Consider the following 25,428-nt stretch of genomic DNA (forward strand, 5'->3'; position numbering starts at 1 on the left):
CGCCTCAGTTCCCCGCCGAACTTCCACAAATAAACATCAGAGCAGAAGGGACAGATTTGCTTCTCAGCAAGATTTCAAAGCTGTACGCCAGAGTCGAGAGAAAACAGGAAGGATCTAGAGGGAGGAGAAGGAGGAGGAGGGGCATGCTTACCTCCAGGCAAATCAGATGGGAGACATCCCAACCCTTCACCCGAAACCGACACATCATTTTTTATGAGGTGTGAAACGTTTTAGGTGGCGTTGGCAGTCCCGGCACTATGGGCCCAGGTCTCAGTTCCTGGGTTACAAGCTTGGGGTGGTAAGCCCAAAAGACCACAGGTAAAGACGAACCTTTTTCAGCTCTCAACTGAGGTGAAACCTCGAGGGGCTAAATCCCCCTGGAGGAAATCCAGCCACCTGGCTGCTTATTTCTTTCCCAGCCTAGGTCACTGGCCATCCAACAGGCGCGTGTGCGCGTTCATGTGTGTGTGCGTGCTCGTGTGCTTGAGTGTCCTTATGGGGATGGGTGGGGTAGAGTAAGGCCATGGTCTTGCATTTGGATTATTTGAAAATGACAACACTTACTCTGACTCCAAGGGGCCGAGGAAAAACACAGCTGGCCCCAGTTGGTGCTAACCCCCAAAACCTCTCTCCAATTCTCTCAGCTCCCCGATTCCTGGGGCTGGAGGTTGCTCTCTCATTACTCGCCGCCCACCCCCCACCCCCCCACACACACACAGCTCCTTACACAACAGGGGTAGGTAACGTCACAGTAGTTTACTGGGATTGGTCCCTCGTTCTTTGTTAATGAGCACTGACTTGGCATTTACTAAAACCTTATTTATACACTGGCCTACGTGCTATGAGAAACAGCACAGCAGAACAGAAAGCCCAGCATTCCCTGCACTATCGCTCTGCGTGGCCGCCTGCCAACCAGCTGCAATAACAGTCTTGTCCCAGGGAGGCCCCGCCCCTGACCTCCAAGCAGCCCCTGCCTCCCTGATGCCCCTCTCAGAGGTGCAGGGAAGACTGGGCTCTGCCCTAAACCTTTCTGTGCTTCCTCAAGGTTGTTCTAAAAACACTGATAGGAGCAATAGAGGGAGCAATAAAAGCAAAAATCCTGCCTTAATGCTCTAATTTCTTTTAGGTTTCCTTATTAGTAATTTTTTTTTTTTTAATGTTTAGCTACTTTGTCCGTTTGTCGAATGGAAAAGCACATTTGAAGAGCACCAGTCAAGGTGTTTGTCCTCTTTGCTTGGGTCCCATGTGTCCTGTTTTGGTCTGGCCTTTCCCCGCAGAGATGAGCAAGAGCAAGAAGTCGGCAGGTAGGGGGTGTCCTCCAGGCCCTTCTCCCACTGGTTTCTTTTCTAGCCAGTCTCTGGGGCCACTCACCAACTTCATAAAGAGAATGAAAGGGATGATGTGTCTCCATAGCACCCTGGTCTTATGGGGGATCAAATGAAAGTGCTTCGAAGTCTTAGAGGCACTTGGGGTAGTATTATTATTATGCTTGCTCAATAGAGATTGACTAAGACTGTAAATCAAACTCCTGTGTTCTAGGTCAGTAATTCTCAGCCCTGGCTGGACATTGGAATGATCTTGGGAAGCTTTGAAAAATAGTAAAGGCTAACCGAGTCAGAATCATGGGGGGTGGGAGCCGAGGATTCACAGTCCTTAAAAGCCCCCCAGGTGATTCAATGTGCATCCCCTCTAGGAATCATTGGTCTGGGGCCCCAATGTTGTCGGTGTTGGCATTTCTAAGCTGTGCTGCTGTGACATGGTCTGTTTGCTGGTCTGGGCTAACTGAGAGTTCAGCAAGGGCAGGAGGGGCATGCCTGGCGCCTTGGCCTCAGCACATGCCTGGAGCATTGTGGGCACCCAGTTCAAGTTTAAGTGTGTGGACATGTGTACAGGGATGGTGAGAGAGCATGCAGGACCCGTCTCAGGTCAGTGAGGGTGATCGGTCAAAGTTCTCCTCTGGTTTCTGAACTCCAGCACTTACCAGAGCAGCGTGAAAGACTTTCTGGTCTGTCTTTTCTGATAAATATTCTGAAGCCGGTGGCCTGAGCTTGGGTTCAGTCCCTAATGAACAGTTTACCCAGGTCCCCCTTTATCCTGTTACTTCTAGAACTGTCGCCCTAGAATTGCTGGTCATGCCCCACAAGTGCATTTACCTATACTAGCAGCCAGGGTCCTTCAAAAAATGACACAAGACCCTGCTCCTTCTCCAGCAACCAGAGGATCGCACAACCCCTGGTGCCCAGGGAACTTCTGTGTGCTCTGCAAACACAGACACTGTTCTCCCAGCCATACTATGATCGGGGGTCTTCTGTCTGATTCTGAAAACAAACCAAGGAGTGTGTCTAACATCATTTTTTTTTTTTTTTTAACTTTGGACAGAGAAATTTGAACCACATGGCTTTTTATTCTCTCTGTAGCATGGGGAGCCGAGAGACCTTTACTGTGGTCCTGGATTCCCAGTGGTGGTGGCTTCCATAGATGCCAATCCCTCTGTAGAGCCCCATCCTGATGAGCTGGGAACATCGTAGAGTAACATTAAGAGAAAGTCAAACTTTGAAAGAGACGAAGTGTGAACTCTTCCAGAAACTGAGGGGTCTTGTTTTGTTTTGTTTTGTTTTGTTTTAAAAAACCTTCAGCTTGCTTTTTAAAACAAGCTGAGAGTATGTTTTCTGGGACTTGAGAGAGAGCATGAAAAAGCAAAACACAAATTTCTCAACCAAGCTCTCAGTGACTGACATTCCCCATAACGCGGTTCTAGAAACTAAAACGTAGGTATAAGAAAAAACACAGTTTAATGCTAGAAGCATTATATATGTCACTTTCTCTGAAGGATTCTAATTTCGAGTGTTTCTTAAAGCATGCTCTATAATGACCTACATCAGAATCACCCGAATTAGTCTCCGGGGGTGGAAATTTGGAATTTACATGTTTTACCAGCTTCTCCGATGATTTTCATATACTCTGAGGTATGAGAACAGCTGCTCTGCCCCTTTTACATAATTCCCTCTCATCTTATCCTCTAGCAAAAGAGATTTCAGTTTCCAAAAAAAGTATGTCTGGGATGCAACACAGGGCTGAACTAGATCCAAATTTTTGAGACTATGAAATTTTCTTTGTTATTTTTTTTCTACCCAGAAACAACAAACTTTGAGGTCTAGACCAGACCCAGCCAGAGGAGGGAGAGTGAAGCTCTTATTTATTAAATGCTTTGCATATATTTTTTCATGTATCTTTTCCTACCACTCCATAAGGTGCTATATTTGTTTTCTAGGTGAATATTGGAGCAATGGGCCATATCTTGCCCATGACCACCTAGCTAAAAAATGGTGGGGCAGGGAGACAAACCAGGCCTCCTTTTCCTTTAAAGATGCTATCAATCAAGATTGGTTGGGCCTTTGGAGCCTGGAGCTTCCTCAAGAATTGTCTTGGACCTCAAACTTACGATCTCCCCAACTCTCATTTCACAGGTCCCTGATGGCCTGGGACCAGGCCCTGCTGCCTCAGGAATTCCCTTCAATGGGGCAAGCAGTTCGGTTCCTTGCTTACCACACGGAAGAGCTTGAAGAAGTCCACGTTGGCATACAGAGTGTCTTCCACCCACTGTAAGGTGCCCTGGGAGAGGGAGCACATGGCATCACGCACTGTCTGCGCGCCACGTCTCTGGCTGAAGATTATGAAGCGCTCCAGGAGGGCCTCACTGCAGGCGATGTCCTTCAGCACCAGGTCTGGGACTCCATGAGCAAACTGCAAAAAGGAGAAGCGGCACTGGAAGCCTGCCTGTCACAGGAGGATACTGATCCCCTAATGATGTCCACGTCCTCACCCACAGTACCTGTAAATGCATTATGTTGCATGGCAAGGGGGCTTAAGATTACAGATGAAATTAAGGTTGCTAATCGGCTGACTTTAAAATAAGGACATTATTTTGGATTATCTGGGTGGGACCAATGTAATCACAAGGGTCTTTTAATTGTGGAAGAAGGAGGCAGAAGAAACAATGTCAAGAATAATGTGACGTGAGGAAGATATAACTAGCCACAGTTGGCCTTGAAAATAAAAGGAAGCCAAAGGATGTGGACGGTCTCTGGAAAACGGATTTCCCTCTAGACCTCGTCCCCCAGTAAGGAACATAGCCTTGTCAACACCTTGACTTTAAGACTTCTGACCTCTAGGACCAAAAGATAATAAATTTTTGTTGTCTTAAGCCATTAAGTTTATGGTAATTTGTTATAGTATAGCAGCAACAGGAAACTAATACACTCTCAAGCTTCATTTTATTAGAGAGCCATTTAAAATTTGAGAGATTCCCTTCTTAGTACACAATGCTAAGGTGTTATCAGTACCTACTCACTGAAGCTGATGTGGAAGCATGGCTAGAATGCATTTGGAGTGATGAAGAATAACCAACCCCCTCCTTTCTCACCAGATTTAGCAAGTAAAAACACTGGACACCCAGTTAAAATTGAATTTTTAGTATAAGTATGTCCCAAATAGTCCAAATGAGACATATGTATGTTAAAAATTATTTGTTTATTTGAAATTCAAATTAAACTAGGCGTTCTGTATTCTATCCGATGACCCTAACCCTTGGATACCCCACATCCTACAGTTCCTGTGGAGCTCATGGACAGTGACTCTTTAACTATAATCCCTACAAAGGCCTCCAGAGGTTAAGGAGGTCTCAACACTGGCCAGGTATCCTTGATCGGCCTGCACAGTAACTAACCTCTTGGAGTTCTGAACACTTAGCAGAGGGCAAGACCCTGAGTACCGTGAACAGGTTCATGAGCTTCCCTGGCTTCTGCAATCTCCCCATGGCTTGCAATCACACAGCCCTCTAGGCCTGGAAAACATAGTAGGCCCAGTTTCTGCTACCCACTGCATGGAGACTGTCTGGGCCACAGATGGAAGTCTAGTTCTTAAACGAGGCACTGGTCACATGGAGCACGTTGGGATGGTGTGGACTCCATCAATCTCAGGGAACCATCGCTAGGTGCATATTCCAGCAGACTCTTCCTGTTTTTCCCACATTTTACTTCCTATAGCCAAGCCAAATCCTACCCCCACCCTAATTCCAGAGTCTGAAACATTTTGAGGTTAAGGGAAGTAATGAGCTAATTTTGTCCAAACCTCTAATATGTCAGGGAAGAAAAGTGATGGAGAAGGGAAAAGGTTAGGTGACTTGAGAAGGTTACACAACAGACTATTGAGAAAGCTTGGACACCACAAAGGTCCCCAGCTCATTCCTTCACTCAGTCAGTCATTAATTCAGTGTTTACTCACTGAGTTCCTATTCTGCAGGGACTAGGATAGTTACTGGGGATACAGAGAGAAGAAAGTGAGTTTTCTGCTTTCCAGGGAGCTCCCTGGCTAGCTGAAAATGCAGACATATAAGTAACAGTAAATTCCAGACTGAGCATAGTGAAACCAGAGCATAGAAGAGTGTGGGGTAAGAAGAGCTAGTAAAAATAGCTTGTATTTATTGAGTGTTTACTGTGTATCAGGCACTTTTCCAAGTGCTTTACATATATTAATTCTTTTAACCCCCACGACAACCATATATGGTAGGCATTTTTTTAAATCTCCACTTTACAAATGGAAACAGAGGCACAGAGTGGTGAATTAACTTGCAGGAACTCACACGGTTGACTGTGTGGCCTTGCTGAGTTTTGAACCTACAGCTCATTACCTGTTAGCTCTGCCTAGCAGGGCAGAGGGAGGGGTTAGGACAAAGAAAGGAGGATTTAAGAATGATTTAATGGAGGAGGTGACATTTGAGCTGAGCTTTGAAGCACGTCCAGGAGTTTACAGGCGTAGGGGTGGCAGGTGGGATTAGGAACAGACCAGAAAACTGTACTACTTCCACCATCTAATAATTTCCTAGGTGTTGAAAGAGGCGGGGTGATGTAATTTCCTTCCGAGCTGTGCTCAGACACCAGGTAGAAAGGACCAGGAGGGGTATCTAGTCCTCATGGCAAAGAACAAAATTCTATGTTTGTCGAAGATAGTCAATTAGAGAGCTGTAAGCCACATGTGGCTATTTAAATTTAAAGTAATTAAACTTAAATTGCATTTAAAATTTAGTTCTTCAGCTGCACTGGCCCTAGTTCAAGTGCCTACCTGCCACATATGGCTAGTGGCTATGGTGTTAGACAGCACAGAAAGAGAACATCGCCATCGTAGAGGAAGGTTCTAGTGGATGGTGCTGTTAAGGAGACTCGGAGTTGGATAGAGACTGAGACCCAGATTGAGAGACAGAGACAGAGAGACAGAGACACACACACACACCCAGAGACAAAGAGAGACAGAGACAAAGAGAGACACACACAGAGAGACTGAGAGAGACAAAGAGAGGGAGAGGGAGAGAGGTAGGCACACAATGCATCCAGGCTGGGAAGGAGGGCACGGGGCGCAGAGGGAGCTGGGTCAACATGAATGACCTCTGCAAGTGTGGAAGCTCCAGGCTTCCTGTTAAGATCTGAGGTTTGCTGGTCAGGGAAGTATCAGCTAATCACTAAATAAAGTCTCGACTGGGTGATCCTGGCCCCTTCTCCCCACATGAAAGGCCTCAGCTCTGATGCCAGTAGCACAGCAACTAGAGAATCAAATATCACGTCACTGAGGAACTGGAAAGAAATTTCCCCTAAATTCCTGTCCTTATCTCCATCTCCCTTTTATTACCAACTGGAAGTCATCACAGGCATTTCCAGGACTTGAGTTTTATGAGCTGAAGAGAAAGCAGAGGAGAAAATGAGCCATTGATGCTGCTGCCACCACACCCCTCCGGTGCGGGTAGGAGGGAAGTGGAGCAAAGCAGCCAGGCCTGCCTCCAAGGGCCCCACCAGGAGCCCACTGCGGCCAAGGCCTGGATACTGCGGGCGCCATGCTCCAAGGGCCCTGACATGCCGCCTGGAGCTGACCCTCCGTTCCTCTCCTCTAGTTTTCCCAAAAACCTCGGGGTCTGAGAAGCCAGAAAAGCAGGTATGGCCTTCTTCACTTCTGTGCTTGAAAACCCCCTTCAACGGAGCCAGCCCCGACCAGGCAGGTGGGGTGCCCCTCCCTCCTCTGGGATCAGGGGCACCCTGTGCAGACCTTTATCTCAGGACTGACAACAGGCCCTGAAATTCTGTTTATGTCTCGTCTCCCTTGCAGCCTGGGGGAGGTGCAGACCTGGGCAGGAGAGGTGGGAGGGCATCTGCGCTCTAAGCTGCTGCTCAGCCTACATTTTCACTGACTTCATCCCACTAGGAGCCCACACACCTAGGATGCTGGGCCAGGAGCCTGTAAGGCGCCAACCCAGAGCAGTGGTTCTCACCCCTGAGCCTGTCAGAATCACACAGATTGCTGGCGGTCTGGAGTGGAGCCTGAGAATTTGCATTACGAACCAGCTCCTAGTCCTTGCTGGTCTGGGACTCTGGAAAACACTGAACTGGATGTAAGGAATGAGAAGAACTGGATTCCACTGTGGTTCTGACAATATTTAGCTCTCTAGCCTCACACAAATCACTCAGTCACCAGACGCCTCAGTTTCTCCTATCTGTTAGACCCATCTCAGGATTCATGTGAAGAACACACAGCTAACAGATGTGAAAGTCATGTGCCAGTGCTAAAAATGCTCTGAACAAATATAAGAGAGTACGAAATGTGGATGAAATAGATGGAGGGGTGGGGATTAGGTCAGAACGTGCAAGGGGAATAGAGGAAGGAGTTTGACTGCCGTGGAGAAGAAATGGTGCAAGAGATCAAAGGTTTGCTCTGCCTGCTGTCGTTACCAGGTTCTGTAACTGGGAGCAGTAACCTCAGCACACACAGACTCTCTGTACTGCTGGCTTCTCGACCTGGAACTCTCCTCACAGTTATTTCCACGGCCGCCTTCTCTTCAGTTGGGTCTGCTCAAATACTACCCCCACCCCCGCCACCACCCCGGGAAGGCCTCCCTGACCATCTCGTTTAAAACTGCCCCCATCGCACGCCCCCCAGTCCCTCCTAAACTCCTGATCCTGCTAGATTTTCCTTATAGCTCCCATCTCAACTTAGAAATGCATGGTATCCTTTGCTTCCTTGATTACTGCCTATCGCCCCACTGGACGTAAGCTCCTGGAGTCAGGGGCTTGCCAGTACTGTTCACACTGTATTCTAGTACTTAAAATGTCCCTAAATATTTAATGAATACAAGAAGAAACCCCAGTTTCCTAAACTGGAAGAAGAGATTGAGCCACGTGATCTCTAAGGTTCCTTCCAGTCCTAAAAATCTGAGATGTTGTAGTGTTGCCAAGATTTGTACCTCAGAATCCTATAAGAGGTATGTTGATCTTCTCAAGTGACCCCTAGGTATTTTTCTGAATATGTGGCATGAATCACAGGTGCTGAATGTGAAAGCAAGAAAGAAAAAAAGCCAAGGTGTTTCTTTCCTTTTTCAGGCTCATGCTCGCCCCTCCCCTCTAGGGACCACTGACCAAAGACATGTACGTACCTGCTCTGGTCGGATCTGGGAGTTGACCAAAAGGTGGACAACTGAGTCAGACAGGCCAATGTTTTTCATGAGAAATAGTGTCAGTGTTTCTTCATCTTTTAGGACATCCAGGATTCGTATTCCTTTTCCTACTCATGAATGAGAGAAAGTTCAGGGTGCTGAAGGGGAAATAGGTCCAAAAGATGACATCTAAGATTGATCGGAAACATTTCTAACTTGACTCTCAGAGGAAGGCTCTGTTCTTGGGTTCCCTGGGGATGCCTGGAGGTCAGGGGACCTGCCAGTAGGCTGTCACCAACACAGTCTCATGTACTGCTGAAGCAGTTGAGCAAAATTCAATGAGAGGGCACAGGAGGTAGGAAAAGTTAGCTCAGGGTCAGGGGTGAGATTGTCAGATGTGTTGTAGGATTGGTCAAGGACAGTGGCTTTTGGTGTGGTGGGGGTGAGGAGCTGGAGCAGGGAAATTTTGTCCCCCCGGGTATATTTGGCAATGGCTGGAGATATTTTTGGTTGTCACATCTGGGGAGGTGCTAGTGGGTAGAGAACCGGGATGCTGCTAAACATCCCACAGGACAACCCTTTCCCTCCAAAACAAAGAACTATCTGGTCCAAAATGTCAATAGTGCTAAGGCTGAGAATTGCTAGGATTGGCGGAGACATGTAGTCTGTCCACACCGCAGTTGTTATGGGTTAGAGGATCTTTCTTGGCATTTCTGTCATCTCAATTAAGGCTCGAAGCTCAGGGTATTGACATGGACAAAGAGAGATGGGGCTGTTTTGGACAAGAAGTGGGAAAGGGGGATGGCCTATTGCTGGGCTTGCAATTTTACGCCCCGATCATCCCGGCCACGCTCTCTCCAGCTCCACTCAAAACTTGTGAGAAGCAGAAACTTCCTCATGGAGAGGCACAAAGGACCACTCACAGTTCAGGTCACTGTGGGGCAGGTGATTGAACTTCTCTGTGTAAACACCACATCTACCTCTTAGGGTTGTTGTGGGGGTGACAAGGGACAAGGAATGCAAAGTGCTTGGCTGTCAGGCCTGAAAATAGTGAACACTCAACAAATACTCGTTCTGACCACGTTTATATTATTCTGACCCCTCCCAGGGGAGTCACACCCAGGGCGCCCCCTTCCTCTGCCTGCTTCCAGGTCCAACGCTGTTACAGTTCATGAGGAGCTGGCCAGAGAAGAAGATTACAGGCCCAGATATTTATGAAATCATTTCAACATTAAGAGAAAGCATTTGGGTTGCATGAAAAGGCCCATGTCTACATCCCAACTTCTCTGGGAGCCTTTTCGACTGCTTATCACTTGGCTCTTCTTTAACTAAATTTAATCATCAAATCCCTCTGCAACTTCCCGGTCCTAACATCACAGAGCCCATCTCCTTCCTCCCTCTCAAAATTCTTCCCTCACAAGGCAGCCCAGGGGCCCAGCCCCCGAGTACTTGCCAGCCTGCTGCTCCATTTTTTAGGCTGTGACTCTCCTGGTACTGTGCCTTGTCCAGACTGATGTCACTGCTGCTTTCCTCTTGAAAAGGGATGGGTCAGTCACAGGCTAGAACAGGGCGACTGTCCTGAGGTGTCACCGCACTGCCGGCTCTCTCTCCAGGATGGGTGCCCTTGAGAGTTGTGCCACCAGGTAGCCCAGTATCACTATTCTTGGCACAGGAAAAGCCCAGAGGCTTTAGGGGAATCTGACACAGGAGTGAGCCCAAGGGAGGAGGTGGGTTCTGAAAGGGGCTGCTCTAATCCATTCTTGCCTTCCCTCCTTTTCAATACTGTAAGTCTGTCAGCTTCCAAATTCGGCCCCTGTTTCCTCTCTTCCTTTGTCTGGGGCACCAACTCAACTGTTCTCCCAATCGCTTTTTTATATACAGCATTATATTATATACTCTGACCTCCAGCATCACCACACACACACACACACACACACACACACACACACACAATCTCTTGTGAGCAAGGGGTTATGGATTCCACTTTTATTAATACCCCTCCCCATATCTAGCAATGCCGGACACACAGATGTTAGCCTTTGAAGTCACCTCTCTCTGACACCCAGCATTAGAGCCTGATATGGAATCAGGGCCTACATAAATGGAATGGCAAGAAGCACCCAATAAATACCTGTTGTTTTGACCTGAGAGTCAGGAACCCATTTGACTGTTTATCTCTTTGTTATTCTTTAACTCACTTACCTGACCTTACATAAAAATACCTTGCTGGGGAAAGAGACTAGTTGAGGGAGACAGGGAGTGGTTTTGCCCTGGCGTCGCACAGTGTCCTGCCCAGGTGACTGGGCTGCTGTGGCCCATAGGGAGGAGGGAGGAGGAGCTGGGAGTGTGGGGGCCACCCTGTAGGGAGAGAGTGGGGCCCAAAATGTAAGAAGTAGCTGATACTAGACAGAGGCTTCACTAGACTCTCGAGGGAGAAATGTGAGCTGGGGCCCTGAGGAAAGAAAAATAAATTTCTTTTAAAATGTGGTTCTTCTTGTTCTCTTCCCCCAGGGAAGATTAGAGGCTGGGGGAGGGGGCTGCTGAGGCCCACAGAGCTGAGGGGAGCTAGGGTGGGAGGGAAGCCAGGAGAATGCGTGAGGCTCCTGGGAAGATGTTTAAAGATGATTGAGAGACCTGCAGAGCTTGCTTGGGGGTGAGAGGAGAGGGGGCTTCACGTCTGTCTTTTACCATTAATCCTCCCCTGTTGAGAATGCTGTACTACAGGTTTGCTAGAAAGGAAAATGCTGCCTGGTCAACCATCAGCATACTTTCCCAGGTGACTGGGGAACTGATGGGCAAAAGCACAAAGCAGCGACAGCTGCCCACCTCACTTTCAAAGACTCGACCCTCCACTGTGGCTTTGGGCTGAGGATTCGATGTTCGCAGCAAGCAATGTCCCAAGCAAGCACTGTCCCCGGGTGACTCTGGGACTGACTTTGAAATAGTTTGCAGTACTGACTGTGGATTTCAGTCCTCAGCCTGGAATTCCTTCAGAGACTGTGTCCCTCGTTTTACTTGGGGATGGGCCCCTGTTCCCACTGATGGCCAGTTTAAGTCATGGGTTCTGCACGGTCTCAGTTCCCAGCCCCAAATTTCCTTTGGGAGCTTTGGCTGGCCTTCCCTGACCTGGTCTTGCCAGACCCCCAAAGCTGCTGTCATTTAGGGATTTTCCCCCACAGCCCGAGGGCCTGCAGTTGGAACCATCTGTGTACCAATTCGCAACTCATCCTGCTGTGGGGTTAGAAAGTAGTGATTTTGGTTCTCACATGCACACTGTAAAGACCACAGAGAAACTGTGATTTGAAATGACTTCCTTATACTTCCTCCCAGCTGGACTCATCTGATGATTGAACACCGAAAGGAACAGTCTACGGGGTGAGCGGTGTAGGCAGCCACCCTAGGGCTTGGATAGCCTTCTTCAGCTCAACCTTAGAAAAAAATGCTTTCTGGTTGGCGTCCCCCACCTTTTTTTCCCCCTTATGATTAAAATGCTAATTGTGCTCATCCTTTAGTCAAGCTCCAGCTGAGTAAACTCTTCTACCCAAAGCAGCAAAGAACACAGTGTCCGTAATTCGGTTTTACCACATAAAGTATACACTTTTCTATTTTTGAAACAGTTTGAATGTAACAAAGTAATCTTACTGTCCCATCGGAAGGTACTCCTGTCCTGGAGCACCGTGGGGAGAGAGGGCAGAGGGTGGCCGCTGGGAGGGGATCGGAACGTCCCCCTCCTTGACCGCCCTGAGCTCTGGAAGCTCCACCGGCTCTCCCCTCCACCCAGCATGGTCACCTTCACTCAGTCCTTCCACTTCTGCCTGGGAGGGGGCAGGCACGCAGTCCATCCCCAAGGACCAGTGCAGCGCCTGGCTCACTAGACACTCGCCAAACATCTGCTGAATGTTGACTAAACTGTCCAGGTGAGACTCCCTGGGCTGACTTGTACTATTCTCCCACTTTTCTTGTTTGGAACCCTAAGTAAGAACTGCTCCATTCAGCCCCTTCGGCTCCCTTGGTAGACCCCTTCCTCATCCCTGTCATCTTATACGTTCAATGCTGAGAGTCACCGCCTCCCCCCGCCCCATTCTTATCCTTGGAGCAGAAGTCTCCCGGATACAGTTGGCTTCCTTCATAGACTCTGAGCCCCACCCCCTGAATAATCTTCCCCACCCCAGCAGCCTCTTCTTCAACCCTGGACTGCAGGCACCCCTGGGTTCCTGGCAGGCCTTGCTTCCTCTCGGGTATTCATCTGCCCCTCTCAGGGATGGGTTCCAGCTGGTGTCCAGGTTTCCGCCATGTCCAGTCCCTCCAGTCACTTACAGAGGACCCTACTGCAGATACGACCCTGAAACATATCTACTTGTGCTTTAAGAAGAGGTGTCAGAGTGGTTACTGGGGTTGGGTGTTTTTCTTTCTTGTTTTTCCCCTGGGGAGGAGAGACACAGGAGAGGGGGCACCCCAACCCTTCCTCCTCACTGTTCCTGACTCCAGCGTCTCTCCTCCCTACATGACCTCAATGTCCTTGTGACCCAACCAGCCTGGTCTCTCATTTCCTTCACCTCCTCATCAACTAAACCCTTACCTCTGCTCCACTTCAACCACCATGGCCACACTTTGGGGGCTTGTTCTCATCCCTCCTGTCTGCCTTTAAAATCTTGAATTCACTGTACTTCACTTTCTGACTACATCCATTAATCTGTCCATCCTGCTCATTTTCTCAGTCCTTACACAGGCAGAGTCATGGAACCCCCAAGACCTCTATTTCCTTGCCCCTCCACTTTCCCCTGGACAATTTTAATACTCCTGGGTTCTCGTCTGTCCTAAAATCCTCCTGGATTTTAGTGGCATCCCCTACGTGCCCCCAGCCCCACATCCTCCCATTCTGCACCTGCTCTGCCTCAGGGCCTAGGATGCTGAATATTACTGGAAGAAGTCAGAAAATCATACTCTCATTGACCTCTCTGAGCCCTTAATGCTACTTGGCATTGCTCGCGCATGTTCCTGTTTAGCTCACTCTCTGGGACTCTGTGAAAGCTGACCCACACCTTCACCTTACTCTGCAAACTCCTCTTTCCTGCTTCCAACACTTAGCCTAGCCTCATACTTCCCAGAGCACAAGCTCTCCTGGCACGTTCCTTTCTGTCTCTGGACTCACCTATGATAAGACTCCGCCTGTCCTTCCCAACTTTCTACCTTCCAGGCTTGCGGGAAGAAGAGTCCTCACCAAGGTGACCCTCAAGCCATCTCTACATCCCACCCCTTCCTGCCTCCTCCAGTATCTTTTTTCAGCAAATATCCTCACTCTTTCCTGTGTCTTCAGTCTCTCTGATATATGGGGCAAGTGAGAGGCAAGTGAAAACTAAGAACACTGAAGCCCACCTAACCTGCAATTCTCTTAGGGTGAGTCCGGAGGGTGTCCATGAGTTGAGACAAGGTGCGGAGCTCTGTCCAAACATGGCCAAGGTGCTGGCTCTCTGGTGCATCCATGAGGAGTTCCTGAAAATCTCGATACACTCTTGCCAAGCTAGAAGAAAGACAACACCTCATCAATAAAGACAGAGCTGTCATTTTTATAAAAATAATACCACCTCATGTGACTTTTTAAGATACCACCTGCATGACCTAGATACCACATTATGTATATTTACAATACTGCCAAGGCAAAAGGAGAAAGATTTTTATTTCCTTGTACATATAAAATAACGCACAAAAGTAGTAAGCAATTTGTTCAGTATTCCAACTTTGGCAAGGCCAAGTCACCTCTCGCCCCCATTCTCTATGCGTCTTCTGTTAAGAGAAACCTTAAACAGGATGGTATTAGTAGATAATACTGGAAGTTCTTCCCAGCCATCGCCCACTTCACTGAGACCTGCCCTTCCAGCTGTTCACAGAGGTAGGTTCTGATAGTCACGCTCAATCCACAAGTTCCTCCTTGCACTTGTGCACACACACACATCTCTGCCAAAAAGAAGGAAGCCGCGCCAACAAGATGTGTTCCCAGGAATTTAAATGATATTCGAGGATGCTCTTTTGATTGCTCAAGCCAAGGTGCTGTGAACTGGGCAACCAGCAGCAGACTGGACATTGAGAAGAAGACACTGCTCCATGGAGAGAGGCACATGAGGTGGGTGTCCAGAGAGAGACAGAGAGGATGGACCTTCAGGCCATGAAGGCAGAGAGCAGCAACTGACAGCTCTCCAGTTCTCATCCTGCCGCCGCCCCTCCTTCCCCCAAGACCTGCCTTGCTGCCCTTGGCTTTGTGAAGTTCTACTTTCCAAATCAGACATTTCCCTGTGGGGCTTAAGCTTGTTTAAAACGGTTTCTGTGCCTTGCAAGCAAAAGATCCTTGAATAAGCCAGTATTTCACCTGTAATGTGTGTGTGTGAAATGTGAAACCCAGATTTTTTGGTTCAAATGCTGAGTACAACTGGAGTCTGAAAACCCCCTCCCCCAACTCTCGTCCCTCAATCTATAGACACTACCAGTGCTGGTCCCACCAAAGCTCCATGCAGCCTCCACTGAGGTGTCTCCAAGGCTCCCTGAGTCTCATGGTGCAATCCATAGGATCCGTCTAGATCCGTGTTTCTTCTCAGGCACCTCAAGAGACTCAAGCTGAAAGTGTAGGTTGTAAATGAAAGCCTTCAGACAATATTTGCAGCCATGGGAACCTCTCTGACTTTCCTAGGAAGACAGGTGTTCCCTCTTCTACCTTCCTATAATCCAGGGGTCAGCAAAGAGTTACATAGTATTGGCTTGTGGGCCATATAGGCTCTGTCATTATTACTCAACTCTGCCATTGCAGGGCAAACACAGCAGCTTTATTCCCAGTGGAGAAGGCTTCCTCTGAGCATTAGGCTGACTTACCAAATGCACGTTCTCTCTCTCTCTCTCTCTCTCTCTCTCTCTCTCTCTCTCTCTCTCTCTCTCTCTCTCTCTCTCTCTCTCTCTCTCTCTGCCAAAATGCAATTTTGTCCTGGAGGAATTATATCCAGAGCTCCTCTAAGGAAAAACTGAAGTAATTAAATATTTCAGTCTCCATCTGACTTGCTATTTATACAAGTAGGGTGAAGCCTGCTCTCCAGTAAGCCCTTGTTGGTGACCCTTGGGTTTAAGCTTCACAAGCTGCAGGTCAAGTTCAACCCAGCAGGTGAAGGACAACACTGTTCCCATCTGTGAGCCTTTGTCTGTAGGACATGTTTACATCATGTTCTTGCACCTTCTCCTCTGAAAGAAAATCTCAAAGGTAGACTCTCTCCCTATGGGACTGGATTTGAAATTGGACTCCAGACCAGAGGGCATTCACTTGGACTCCACAAGTTCCCTGACATTGATGTAACGTGTGTGTGTGTGCGTGTGCCTCTGTGTGTGTGTGTGTGTGTGTGTGCGCGCGTGTGTAGTTGTCTTGGGAGAGGGGCCATCAGTTTTATCAGCTCTGTGAATGGTCTTTAGTCCCACAGGGTCAGAACCGCCGCTCTCCAGTGTGTACTAAGATTTTGTTGCCCGAGGGAAATGATGGCTTCTACAAGAGAAAATTTGGAATTTGTTCTTTTCCCCCTAGGAAGCAAATTTCACCTCCCAAATCCAATTTCATTCACCCTTGAAATATTTTCTTAGCCTTTAGATGTCCAAGAAGGCTTTTAAAGGTAAAGAGATCCGTTAGGATTGACCTGAGTGGAGCCATGTAAGACAACAGAAGGTGAGCTGAGTTTTTCTCTTTCAGTGACTCCACTCAAGCTGATGGACGACCTGGAGGCAGTGGACATATCTCAGCAGGGTCCTGCCATCAGACTTCAGGTCACAACTTGAAAATATAAGGACCAAGAAATCATGTCATGTGATATTTGTTTGAAGCTTTCTCCTCAACATCCCTGACAGCCAATAGAATGCTCTACAGAGGAAACATGCCCTGCTCCTATGAGGGTTTAAGGGTTCAGCAAGCCACAAAAACATTCATTCAGCATTACATACACTGTGTGTGTGCACGTGTGCATTCTGGGGTATGACAAGAATAAAGGGGTGTACAACTTCCTTCCCCTTCTGGTGGGAATCTCAGCACTTACATGGAGTTGTTATAGTTTGACACAATTCCAGGAGATTCCCCCGGGGTGGGACTCTGAAAACAAGGATTGTTCACATTGCAGAAAATTCCCTGGAGCCACGGCAGCATTCCTGCTGAGGGCATCGCCTTGTTGGGAAAATGGCCTTTAAGACAGGAAATGAAGACAAGGAGTTAGTTATCCAGAATAAGCAAGACTCAAGCCCTAGGAGCTGGGGCCTCTGCAGGCGGGAGCCCATTCCCTCTGGTGCTTTCCTTCATTCATCCACATATAAGAAGCAGGAGCATCTAATATATGCCAGGGTCTCTTCTCTCAAGTTCCCAGTGTAGGGGCGGGGGGCAGACAAATTTTCTAATAGTGGAATAGATGGAAGTACAGAGGGAGAACAGAGATGGAGCACAGCATTGCATGGTGAGAGATGCAAAGGGATGTTAGCTCAAGATGCCTCCACGAGTTGCTGATGCTTGAAGAGAGGAGGTTTGCCTAGTCCTTCAACAACTATTCCAATGAAGACCTATCCTGAGCAGGCAAGAAGATTGCAGGTCACTGGCTCCTGGGGTCAGGGGCGGGGGGAGGGAAAGAAGCAACAGTTCAATGGCCAGGAAGTTGACTTGGAACTTGGGGCTTGGAATTCATGAATAAGAAGGTGAGGAGCAAGAATAGGAGGCTGAACAGCTTTGCATGACTCCTGAGGTCTGCGCATCAGCTGCCTGGAGGGGAGGTTGTCCTGCCCAGAAGCCAGATGAAGGTTTTTTCATAGTATAAAAGGGGCACTCACAGCTCACACTAAGTCCCAGGACACATCTAGCATCCAAGACATAACATTCTATTAAGCGTGATTGCATAGCATCCCTTCTTTTTTCTCTAGCATCATGCATAACACATCCCTAAATTGGTTTCCAAAATATTTTAGAGAACTCATCTATACTCTGTTCACTAGTAATAGTTTAGGCACAGAAAAAAACAACAACAAACAGAAACAAAAAAATAATCAGACAATTCTTCAGTAACCACATACAAGTATTTGCATAGGATATGAAAGAATAAAAGATTAGTTTGCACAATACAGATATATCTCTGTTTTCTGCATTGTAGGCATGAAATGATGATAAAAAAATTCAGTGCTGGGACCTTTAGCCCCCAAGATTTTTCTAAACAAAAGGATGAGACTTCCGGGTCTGTCAAGGGTCCGCGGTTATGCTTACATTCATGTTTGCTGTAGAGTGGGTTGACATTCCTTAACCAGATCAGGACCAGAAATAAAGATAAAGGCCACATGATTTCCACCACAAAGCGAATCTAAAAAACAAAACAGAAAGAAAGATCAGTGATGTTAAGAGATTGTAGGAAACATAACAGAGCAGGCAAATTTCTCTCAGCACCTGCCTATGAAATAAGACTTTAGTTGTGGGATATTCCCTAAAGGACTTCCTTATTTTATTCCCTTTCCCACACTACCTATACTCTGATATGTTAGACCAGCAAGACATGGCGTCCATCTGAGCTCTACTCCGCTTCTATTTTAGAAAACTGCATTAGCACGGACCTTTCATCAAGGATCATCAGGATATGGGCTTCAGTGTTTTTTGGATGTTGCTATACATGAATGCAGATTCTACATGGCCACACCAGATTTTGCCTGACTAACAAGCTCCCAGATAATACCGATGCCACAGATAGTAAAGATCTTGTTGTAACCTCTCCTGTGGATGACGAAACAGAGGGCCAGGGAGGGCAGGTGACCTGTGCAGTGTCACATTTGCATTAAAACCAAAATCTAGCCTCCTGTCTCCAAGGTCAATGCCCCACCCCTCCCCACTGCCCTGCCTTCTAGCACACGCTGCACTATGCACGGTCACTAATGAATGAATGAACACACAAATGATTCTGTGAAGTACTGTGATTCACAGCAAAGTCAAGAAAAATCTGAGTTTGCCAACATTTTTCTTTCAACAATTTCTTGTGGCTTAAAGAAGCAAAGCGAGGCATACTGCCATGGGTTTTTACAATACTGGAAGAGCTTGTTGAGACCAACATATGATTGAAAGTTGGTGTTTAAATTTAGGTTCAATTTAGAGTTTAAGGGCTCTTAACTGCAAAGGAAGAAGAACCAGTGAGTTGTTGCAGCCCATACTGTGAGGCACTGCACAGGAAGGTGGAGGTTGAAATTATGGGAGGTAGGAGGGAGAGGAGGGAATGCGAATTGGAAGATGTAATAGTTCTTTTTTTTCAACCCTCACTCCAGAGACCTTAGGAGGAAAACTCAGACATTTAAAGGAGAACTTCAGCAGATAGTTAAGAATAGAGACTTAAGTACACATAGATCTGCCAGGGGCTCTTTGCCTGGTGTTTTAATCATTGTTGTTCCCTCCAAATAATGTACTTAAACTCTCAGCAAAAGTATGGACACCACGGGAGGTGCTCAACAGATGTTCGTTCCTTTCCTGCTGGTAAGGTCTGCTGGCAACTGAATTATTACGATCATAACCTGAATCCATGAAGACAAAAGGATAATGCATTGGAGAAAAAGCAAAAACTGTTTAGGACAGGTAGTGATGTAGTTGCAACTTATTACAAAATGTTTTACTTAAAATATGTGTAGGGAGGATGTGTTAGAGGAAATACACAGATATTATGGGAAGAAGAAAGAATAGTAGATTTTCCCTAAGGCACTCATTTTTCAGGGCTCCCCCTACACATTCTCCCACAAGATGGCCAAACACCAGTATTTGGACAATTTCCATCCAGTGTTCAAGGGAATGACCTCAAGCACATTTGATAGACACTGGAATGTGGCAGTCCTTCCCTGGCACGCAAATCAAGGGAGAAGGGGCTGAGCCCCTTTCCCAGCTCCCCTGTCCCTTGTTAACACCCTGCCCTTATCAGGCCAGCACGACAGTTACCACAGCAGCTCACACTTACCCTGTCCTATCACTCATCCAGTGTCAGGGTCATTACTCCTTCATGTAAGTGGACCCCTCACTGGCCGTAAGCTTCCTGAGGTCAGGTACCACATATATCCCCATCACCACTGTGACTTTAGCACCCAACACAGGGCTTGGCTCATAATAGGTGCCCGATCAATATGGAATGAGTGAGCCTCTGTCAAGACTAGTCTAGAAGGCTTCTCCAGGAAAGCTGGAGGTGACACAGAGACTCAGGTCACCAACAATTTTCAGATTTCACACACTGTGTTGGATTCACACCTTCTATCCCAGGTCCTCCAGTGAGTAAAGTTGGGGAGCAAGTCTGGCAAGACTGCAATGTGAGTAATGGATGCAAAGGGTGAAACCAGAAGTCTTTCCTGGTATTTTTACCAAGGAAATGAGACAGCCAGTCCAGATTCTGCCCTTTTGACTCTTCCTTAAGACAACTACTTACTACCTTGGCTTTCTACCAAGTAAGCCAAACTCCTTCCACGTAGCAAGTCTACCATTAACGTTGGTTTAGGAACAGGAAGATCTGGGTTAAGAATCACTTTGGGGCTTGGTTTACCTCTGAGTCTCAGTTTTCTCATCTGTGGAGTAGGACTCTTTTGTCCTACAGTATACACCGGGGGTTAGGGGTGTTTCAGTACTGAGGTTTCATACTTGGCTCTGCTCCATATTAGCTGTATGACCTTGGGTAACCCATTCAACCTCTCTGTGCCTCAGACTCTCATCTGTAAACTGGGGATGATGCCAAGACTCACCTCCCAGAGAATGTGAGAATGAAGTGAGTTCACAGTGTAAAACACCTAAAACAGAATCTGGCACAAGGTAACATTCAATAAACAGGGGCTATTTATTATTGACTCTCACTTCTCACAAACAGCACAGGGACACTGTAGGTGACTGCACATTGTAAAGGCTAAAGAATCAGGAGATAAAATTAAGATTATCTGTAAGCTCTTAGGCCTGCCCTCCACTCACATTCATTCATTTCTTCCCTTTTTCTCTTTCCAAATTCAGAACAGGTCAGGTCATTTGCCAGTTTGGAAATGTGGGCCACCTGGAGAAACTAACCGTATGCTGTCTTCCGCTCCACACCTTAGAGTGGTTGGGACCAGGGGTGGGATCAGCCAGCCTGGCCTACACGTCCCATGGATAACATTCCCAGACTCAAGCTCGTGCATCTCATTCCTCTTTGCAATGTTAGTCACACACTCTCCATCTACTCACTCAGTCCTCAGTCAGTCAGTCAGTTACTCCTTATGTTTTGGAAGTATCTGGTCTTTGCGAGCATTGTGATTTAAAGTCCTCCCACCCGTGGTGGGGGGGGGGCGGAGTGGGCAAATCGGAATTCATTCCTCCTTCACTCTTTGCCTAGCCCTAGGACAAGTGTGGCTTTGCAGGTGTTCCTCTTTACCATATCTCTAGGTTAGGGCTGCTATTTTCTGCCTATAATCTTTGCCCCTCACGTGATTCCCTTCGACGACCTAGTTCTGCAGTTCTTACGTGCTGGAATCATGTGGGAGCTTAGGGCATGGCCCGGATCAACTACACTAGTGCCTCTGATCTTGGGACATTGTTTTGTTTTTTTAACACTTCTCAGGTAATTCCAAATGTGCAGCTGGGTCTGAGAACCACTGGCATCGATAGTGGTTGTAATCTTTGAAAAACATTTGTTGAGGTCAGCGTTATTGTTTTAACTCCGCGAACGTTTGTTTTGGAGGGACTGCATTTCACACTTCACTCCCTGCACACAGACCACGGGCAATTCTTTTCCAGCCTGGCAGGTCCTCACAACAACCTCTTCTCCTTCCCCCAGAATTGTGTACAGTACCCGCGCCCTAGAGTGGCATCCTTGTCCTTGATGCTCAGCTGTGCAGGGCATACCCCAGGGAGAAATTCCACAGCGTAATTAAAAACATGTTTTCAGAGCAGCTCTGACTACCCCCACCCCTTCCCTTTAAACATGTCTGTAACTTTAATTAAGCCCAGCCAAACTCAGAAGGGGTCGGTGGAAATTTTTTTTCCAAACTGGTATTTCCTTGTTCTCTTTTTTGCTTTCCCTCCCCCTCTCTTTACCATGTGGGAGGACGGGTCGTGGGGAAGGGAAGAGTTGTGCTTGTTATTTTAAATCTTGGCCCGTTAGACATCCCCCCACACTCTACTCTGTTTTCAATTTAAAAGCGGGTAGCCAAGGCTTGAAATGAACTGTGAGATTCTCCCTTCTGCACCCAGAGCCCAGAAAGAATTCTTAGCCTGAACAAATATGACCCAGGACCTGGGTACACTTGGAACTGGCTGCCCAGCCTCCCTCCATCTGCCAGGAAGCCTGGGACCCGGGGATGAAGCCAAGGGCAGAGGTTGTGTCTAACTCACCTGGCCATATGGGATGTGCAGGGTGACCCTACAGCCCAGATCCAGTGTGGGTTCACGTTTGTTGTCCTGGTGTAATTGTTAAAAGTGCCCCCTCACTTTTGTAACCGCCTTGGTTTGGATGAAAAATTAGATGGCCGCCCTATTATTGTGCTCTTCATGGTCAGCTTATTAGATAAGGCTTGATGAATGGGGGCAGTGCAGGGTAACGGCCATGTTTGCCAGTCCTGGAGTTTTAGGTCCAGCCCCACCAGTCACTAACATCTGAAGTCTCAGTGATCTCATCAGTCCCCATGGGGATAATAGTGGTGTCTGTCTCATGCAAGTGAGGTGAGGGTTAAACGAAGTGACAGTACAGTGCCAGGTACTTAGTAATACTTGATAAATGTTAATGGGGGCCGGGGGGTGGGGAAGGGGAGGGAAGAACGTCTGAAGATTTTCATCTTACGCCCTTAGGGATTGAGAGAGGGAGGAATGGGGAAACTTGGTATCTGTTTTTGCTCTTGCTCATAATAGTAAACACCCAAAAACCATGGAAGTTTGAGAAATTAAAAACGTAGGAACCGAGTTTAAGGGCTGAGCATGTTGTACTTTTTTTCCCCCCTTAGAGTCACCATTTGTGCAGGAAGAAGATTCTAAAAGAATCAAAAACTTAGGGAAAGAGCCACAGACCCCTCTCAGAGCTACTGAGGACTGTGGAGTATGCCTCTATCTTTACCCAGACCTCCTGGAAATTCCTGAAATGTGGTAGCTGTGGGGAAACAGGCTGGAGGTATACCAGACAAGAGATCTCAATTTCAAGCCCATCAGGATGGCATCAAAATACTATCAGCCAGACTAGGTGCATCCTGGTAGATTCCCCCAGCTAGGATCCTCAGCATGAATTGCCCCATCTCACTCCAGAGGGGCTGGCAATGTGGAAAAGACAGAGTTCCTGAACAGGGGACATCCACTGATGTCAGGAAAAGAGAACAGAGGGGCTTGGAGCCAAATCCTGTCTTTGAAAAGAAGGTTAGTCTCTATAACAGCAACATGCTTGCCACAGGAATGGAGTCATTTCAGGCCAGGAGCCACAGTCCTCAGGTATATTTCCTGATGGCCATAGAGAGCATACTGAGAGTAAAAGTAAGTGAGACTCTTAGTTTCTTACGGAATAGGGGGCCAGGGAGGGAAGATAGTTGTGTATTGGCTTTTCTTCATTGTTCCACAGACCAGCAAGTAACCAGGGACCGTGACTGTCTTGTTTGCCATTATATGCTCAGTGCCTAGCACAGCTCCGGGTGGTTATCAAGTATTTGTTGACAAAAGGAACAAATGAATAAATAGATGAAGTTAATAATGAGTCTTGCGTAAGTTTTGTCCATATTCATCCTATTCATCCTACAACAGAAGCTCCTGGAAACAAGGGATTGAGTCTCTTACTGTTTGCACTTGGCTCCTGGGAGTGACAAATAACTTTCACACCAACTTGAAAAATTATACCAGCTTTGACGAAAGCATCCTGATGTCAGTGGTGTTTCCCACAGATGAGGAAGTTCAAGTTTGGCTTCCCTCTCCCGCCTCCCTAAGTCCTGTCCAAGCCACACGCAGGAAAGGACCATCTGTACACGGGGTTGGATTGCGTCCCTTACTCCTCTGTATGCTGGTTATTAAGCAGTTTTCCCTCAGCCCCAAACCTCTAACCAGCCAGGGCTCCCTCCTCTTGGGTCTGGAACTGACACCAGACTCAGAGACCCCAGAAGCAGCCTCATTGCGCCCCTTCCTCACAGGTCTGAGTCTCAGCTCCACCGACCTCTCCTCTGTGTTTCCAAATTTTAATGATTCCACTTTCTTCTCTTGGTCCTCTCTGCTCTAGGGCTGGTCGCTGTGTCCTGCCATTGCTACTTCCATGACACCTTGGAGCTCTCTTTTACCCTTTCAGCTACCAGCTTTGTACTTAAAGAACAGCTTTTTATATTAAATTCTCTCTGACTGAAACATTCAACTGTGAGTCTTCAAATGTTGTACCAGTTGGCCCACTTTTTTCTGTCACATCCCTTCCAGCACCCAGGAAAACCCTGTCTTGCCTACATAAATCCTTCCAGAATCAAGGTTTGGAAAATCTCTTCTTCCCCACAGCAGATCTTCCTCTCTGTCCACCTTCCAAACTCTCTTTTCCTTGCCTGGCTCCTGTCTTTCTAAGCTCAGCCCTGCCCACTTCTCGCCTCCTCTCTCCTTCCTCTTTCAGCAACTATAGTCATTTTATAGTCATATGGCATTTGCACAACTCTGCAAGCCTGCAGTAAAGTGCACATTTCCTTAGTTACATATTTACTTGTTACCTCTTTCCAGAAACAATTTAGAAGTAGGTTAGCATTTACATGTACACCCTTGGGTGCTTTGATTTCTTGGGGTTCTTGCCTGTACTTTCCTGGCATTTGGCCTACGCTACTTTTATTGCTTTTGGTCTCAAAACATCCTCGGGTTTTCCCAGTCAGACTAGAAGTGAGTCCAGAGTAGAATCTGCATCTCGTTCTAGCCCAGCCCTGTGTCTGCTCACTGAAAGGGCTCAGTGAATGTCTGTGATGGTTGATAAGGTATTCTATCTCATTGGATCTAAGACACTACCAATTATAAGATGCACTGTTATTTTTTGCACACTATAGAAGTAACAAGTATGTCCTGTTAAACTGTCACTTGATTGTGAGCTGCATTCCAATTTCAGAAATGTGAAAACGTGAAAAAGCAACATGCTTCATAGAATCGATAAAGTACAGTATCATGCTAGGAAGCTCTTGGAGAGCATTATTTTCCATTGAGCTTGTTCTTCAGGGCTTAGGTTCTTCCCGCTGCGCAGGAAGGATGCTCATGGTTGTGTGGACTGGACTGGCAAGTTTAAAAACCAGGATCGGGTAATGGGTGGGCAATGGATTCATAGGCAAGGCAGGCAAAAGAAGGCTTCAATGTGGCCGTGGTGGGCTGCGGGTGGAAAGTGCCCATCTCAGGGTAGAGAAGTATGCCTTCCTGTGAAGGGCACTGGTCAGAGAGGCTCACAGAGCAGCCAGGCAGTTAAGCGCTGCTTCAGTGCTAAGCAGCAACCAGCCCATCGATTGCTCACCCTCCTTGCCCCCACCCCACCCCACTTTCTCCTCCCATTTATTTGCTCTGCACCTCACTTTGAGACCACAGACTGCACCTGTTACCTTTTGCCTTTTCCGGAGGGTCCAGTTTTTCCAGAGCAAAAGCTGGATTTGTCTTGCGAAGCCCATGATGGCGACCACAGAAGACCCATAAGTCACTCGGAGCCCTTCCTCTATGGCTGGGGTTCACGGCCAGCAACTGACATAAATGCCCCAGAGCACCTCCTGCTCAGTCTGCTTTGTCCTTCTCTGGGTGATTAAAGGTTCATTTTCCCCTTCAAAGCATAATCCCTTTTAATTACACATAAGCCCTTCATCAAGGAAAGCAGGCCTACACGTTGCTGGCTCCTTTTTAGGCAGTGAAAGAGAAACCTAAAGACAAGTGACTGGGCACTAAGCAAATTGAGGAGGCATTTAATGGGAACCCAAGATCCTTAGCCTCCCGCCTCCATCAAAGAGGTTCCTGGGGTTCCTGAAAG

At 47.4% G+C, this 25,428-nt stretch overlaps 1 protein-coding gene across 1 annotated transcript in view; it reads right to left on the reverse strand.

The window, feature by feature from the left end:
* ABCA4 (ATP binding cassette subfamily A member 4) overlaps window positions 1-25,078 on the reverse strand; it is a 121,929-nt gene extending 96,851 nt beyond the window's left edge. The window contains exons 1-7 of the mRNA XM_016134165.2: window positions 25,013-25,078; window positions 21,834-21,899; window positions 17,733-17,826; window positions 16,531-16,672; window positions 13,855-13,994; window positions 8,474-8,601; window positions 3,547-3,744 (exon numbers count right to left, since the gene is read on the reverse strand). Of these exons, the coding sequence (XP_015989651.2) occupies window positions 3,547-3,744; window positions 8,474-8,601; window positions 13,855-13,994; window positions 16,531-16,672; window positions 17,733-17,826; window positions 21,834-21,899; window positions 25,013-25,078 (834 nt within the window). The remainder of the gene's footprint in view (window positions 1-3,546; window positions 3,745-8,473; window positions 8,602-13,854; window positions 13,995-16,530; window positions 16,673-17,732; window positions 17,827-21,833; window positions 21,900-25,012) is intronic.
* Between the last annotated feature and the right edge of the window lie 350 nt (window positions 25,079-25,428).

This window comes from Rousettus aegyptiacus, unplaced genomic scaffold, assembly GCF_014176215.1.
Source record: "Rousettus aegyptiacus isolate mRouAeg1 unplaced genomic scaffold, mRouAeg1.p scaffold_m13_p_1, whole genome shotgun sequence".
Classification (NCBI taxonomy): domain Eukaryota; kingdom Metazoa; phylum Chordata; class Mammalia; order Chiroptera; family Pteropodidae; genus Rousettus; species Rousettus aegyptiacus.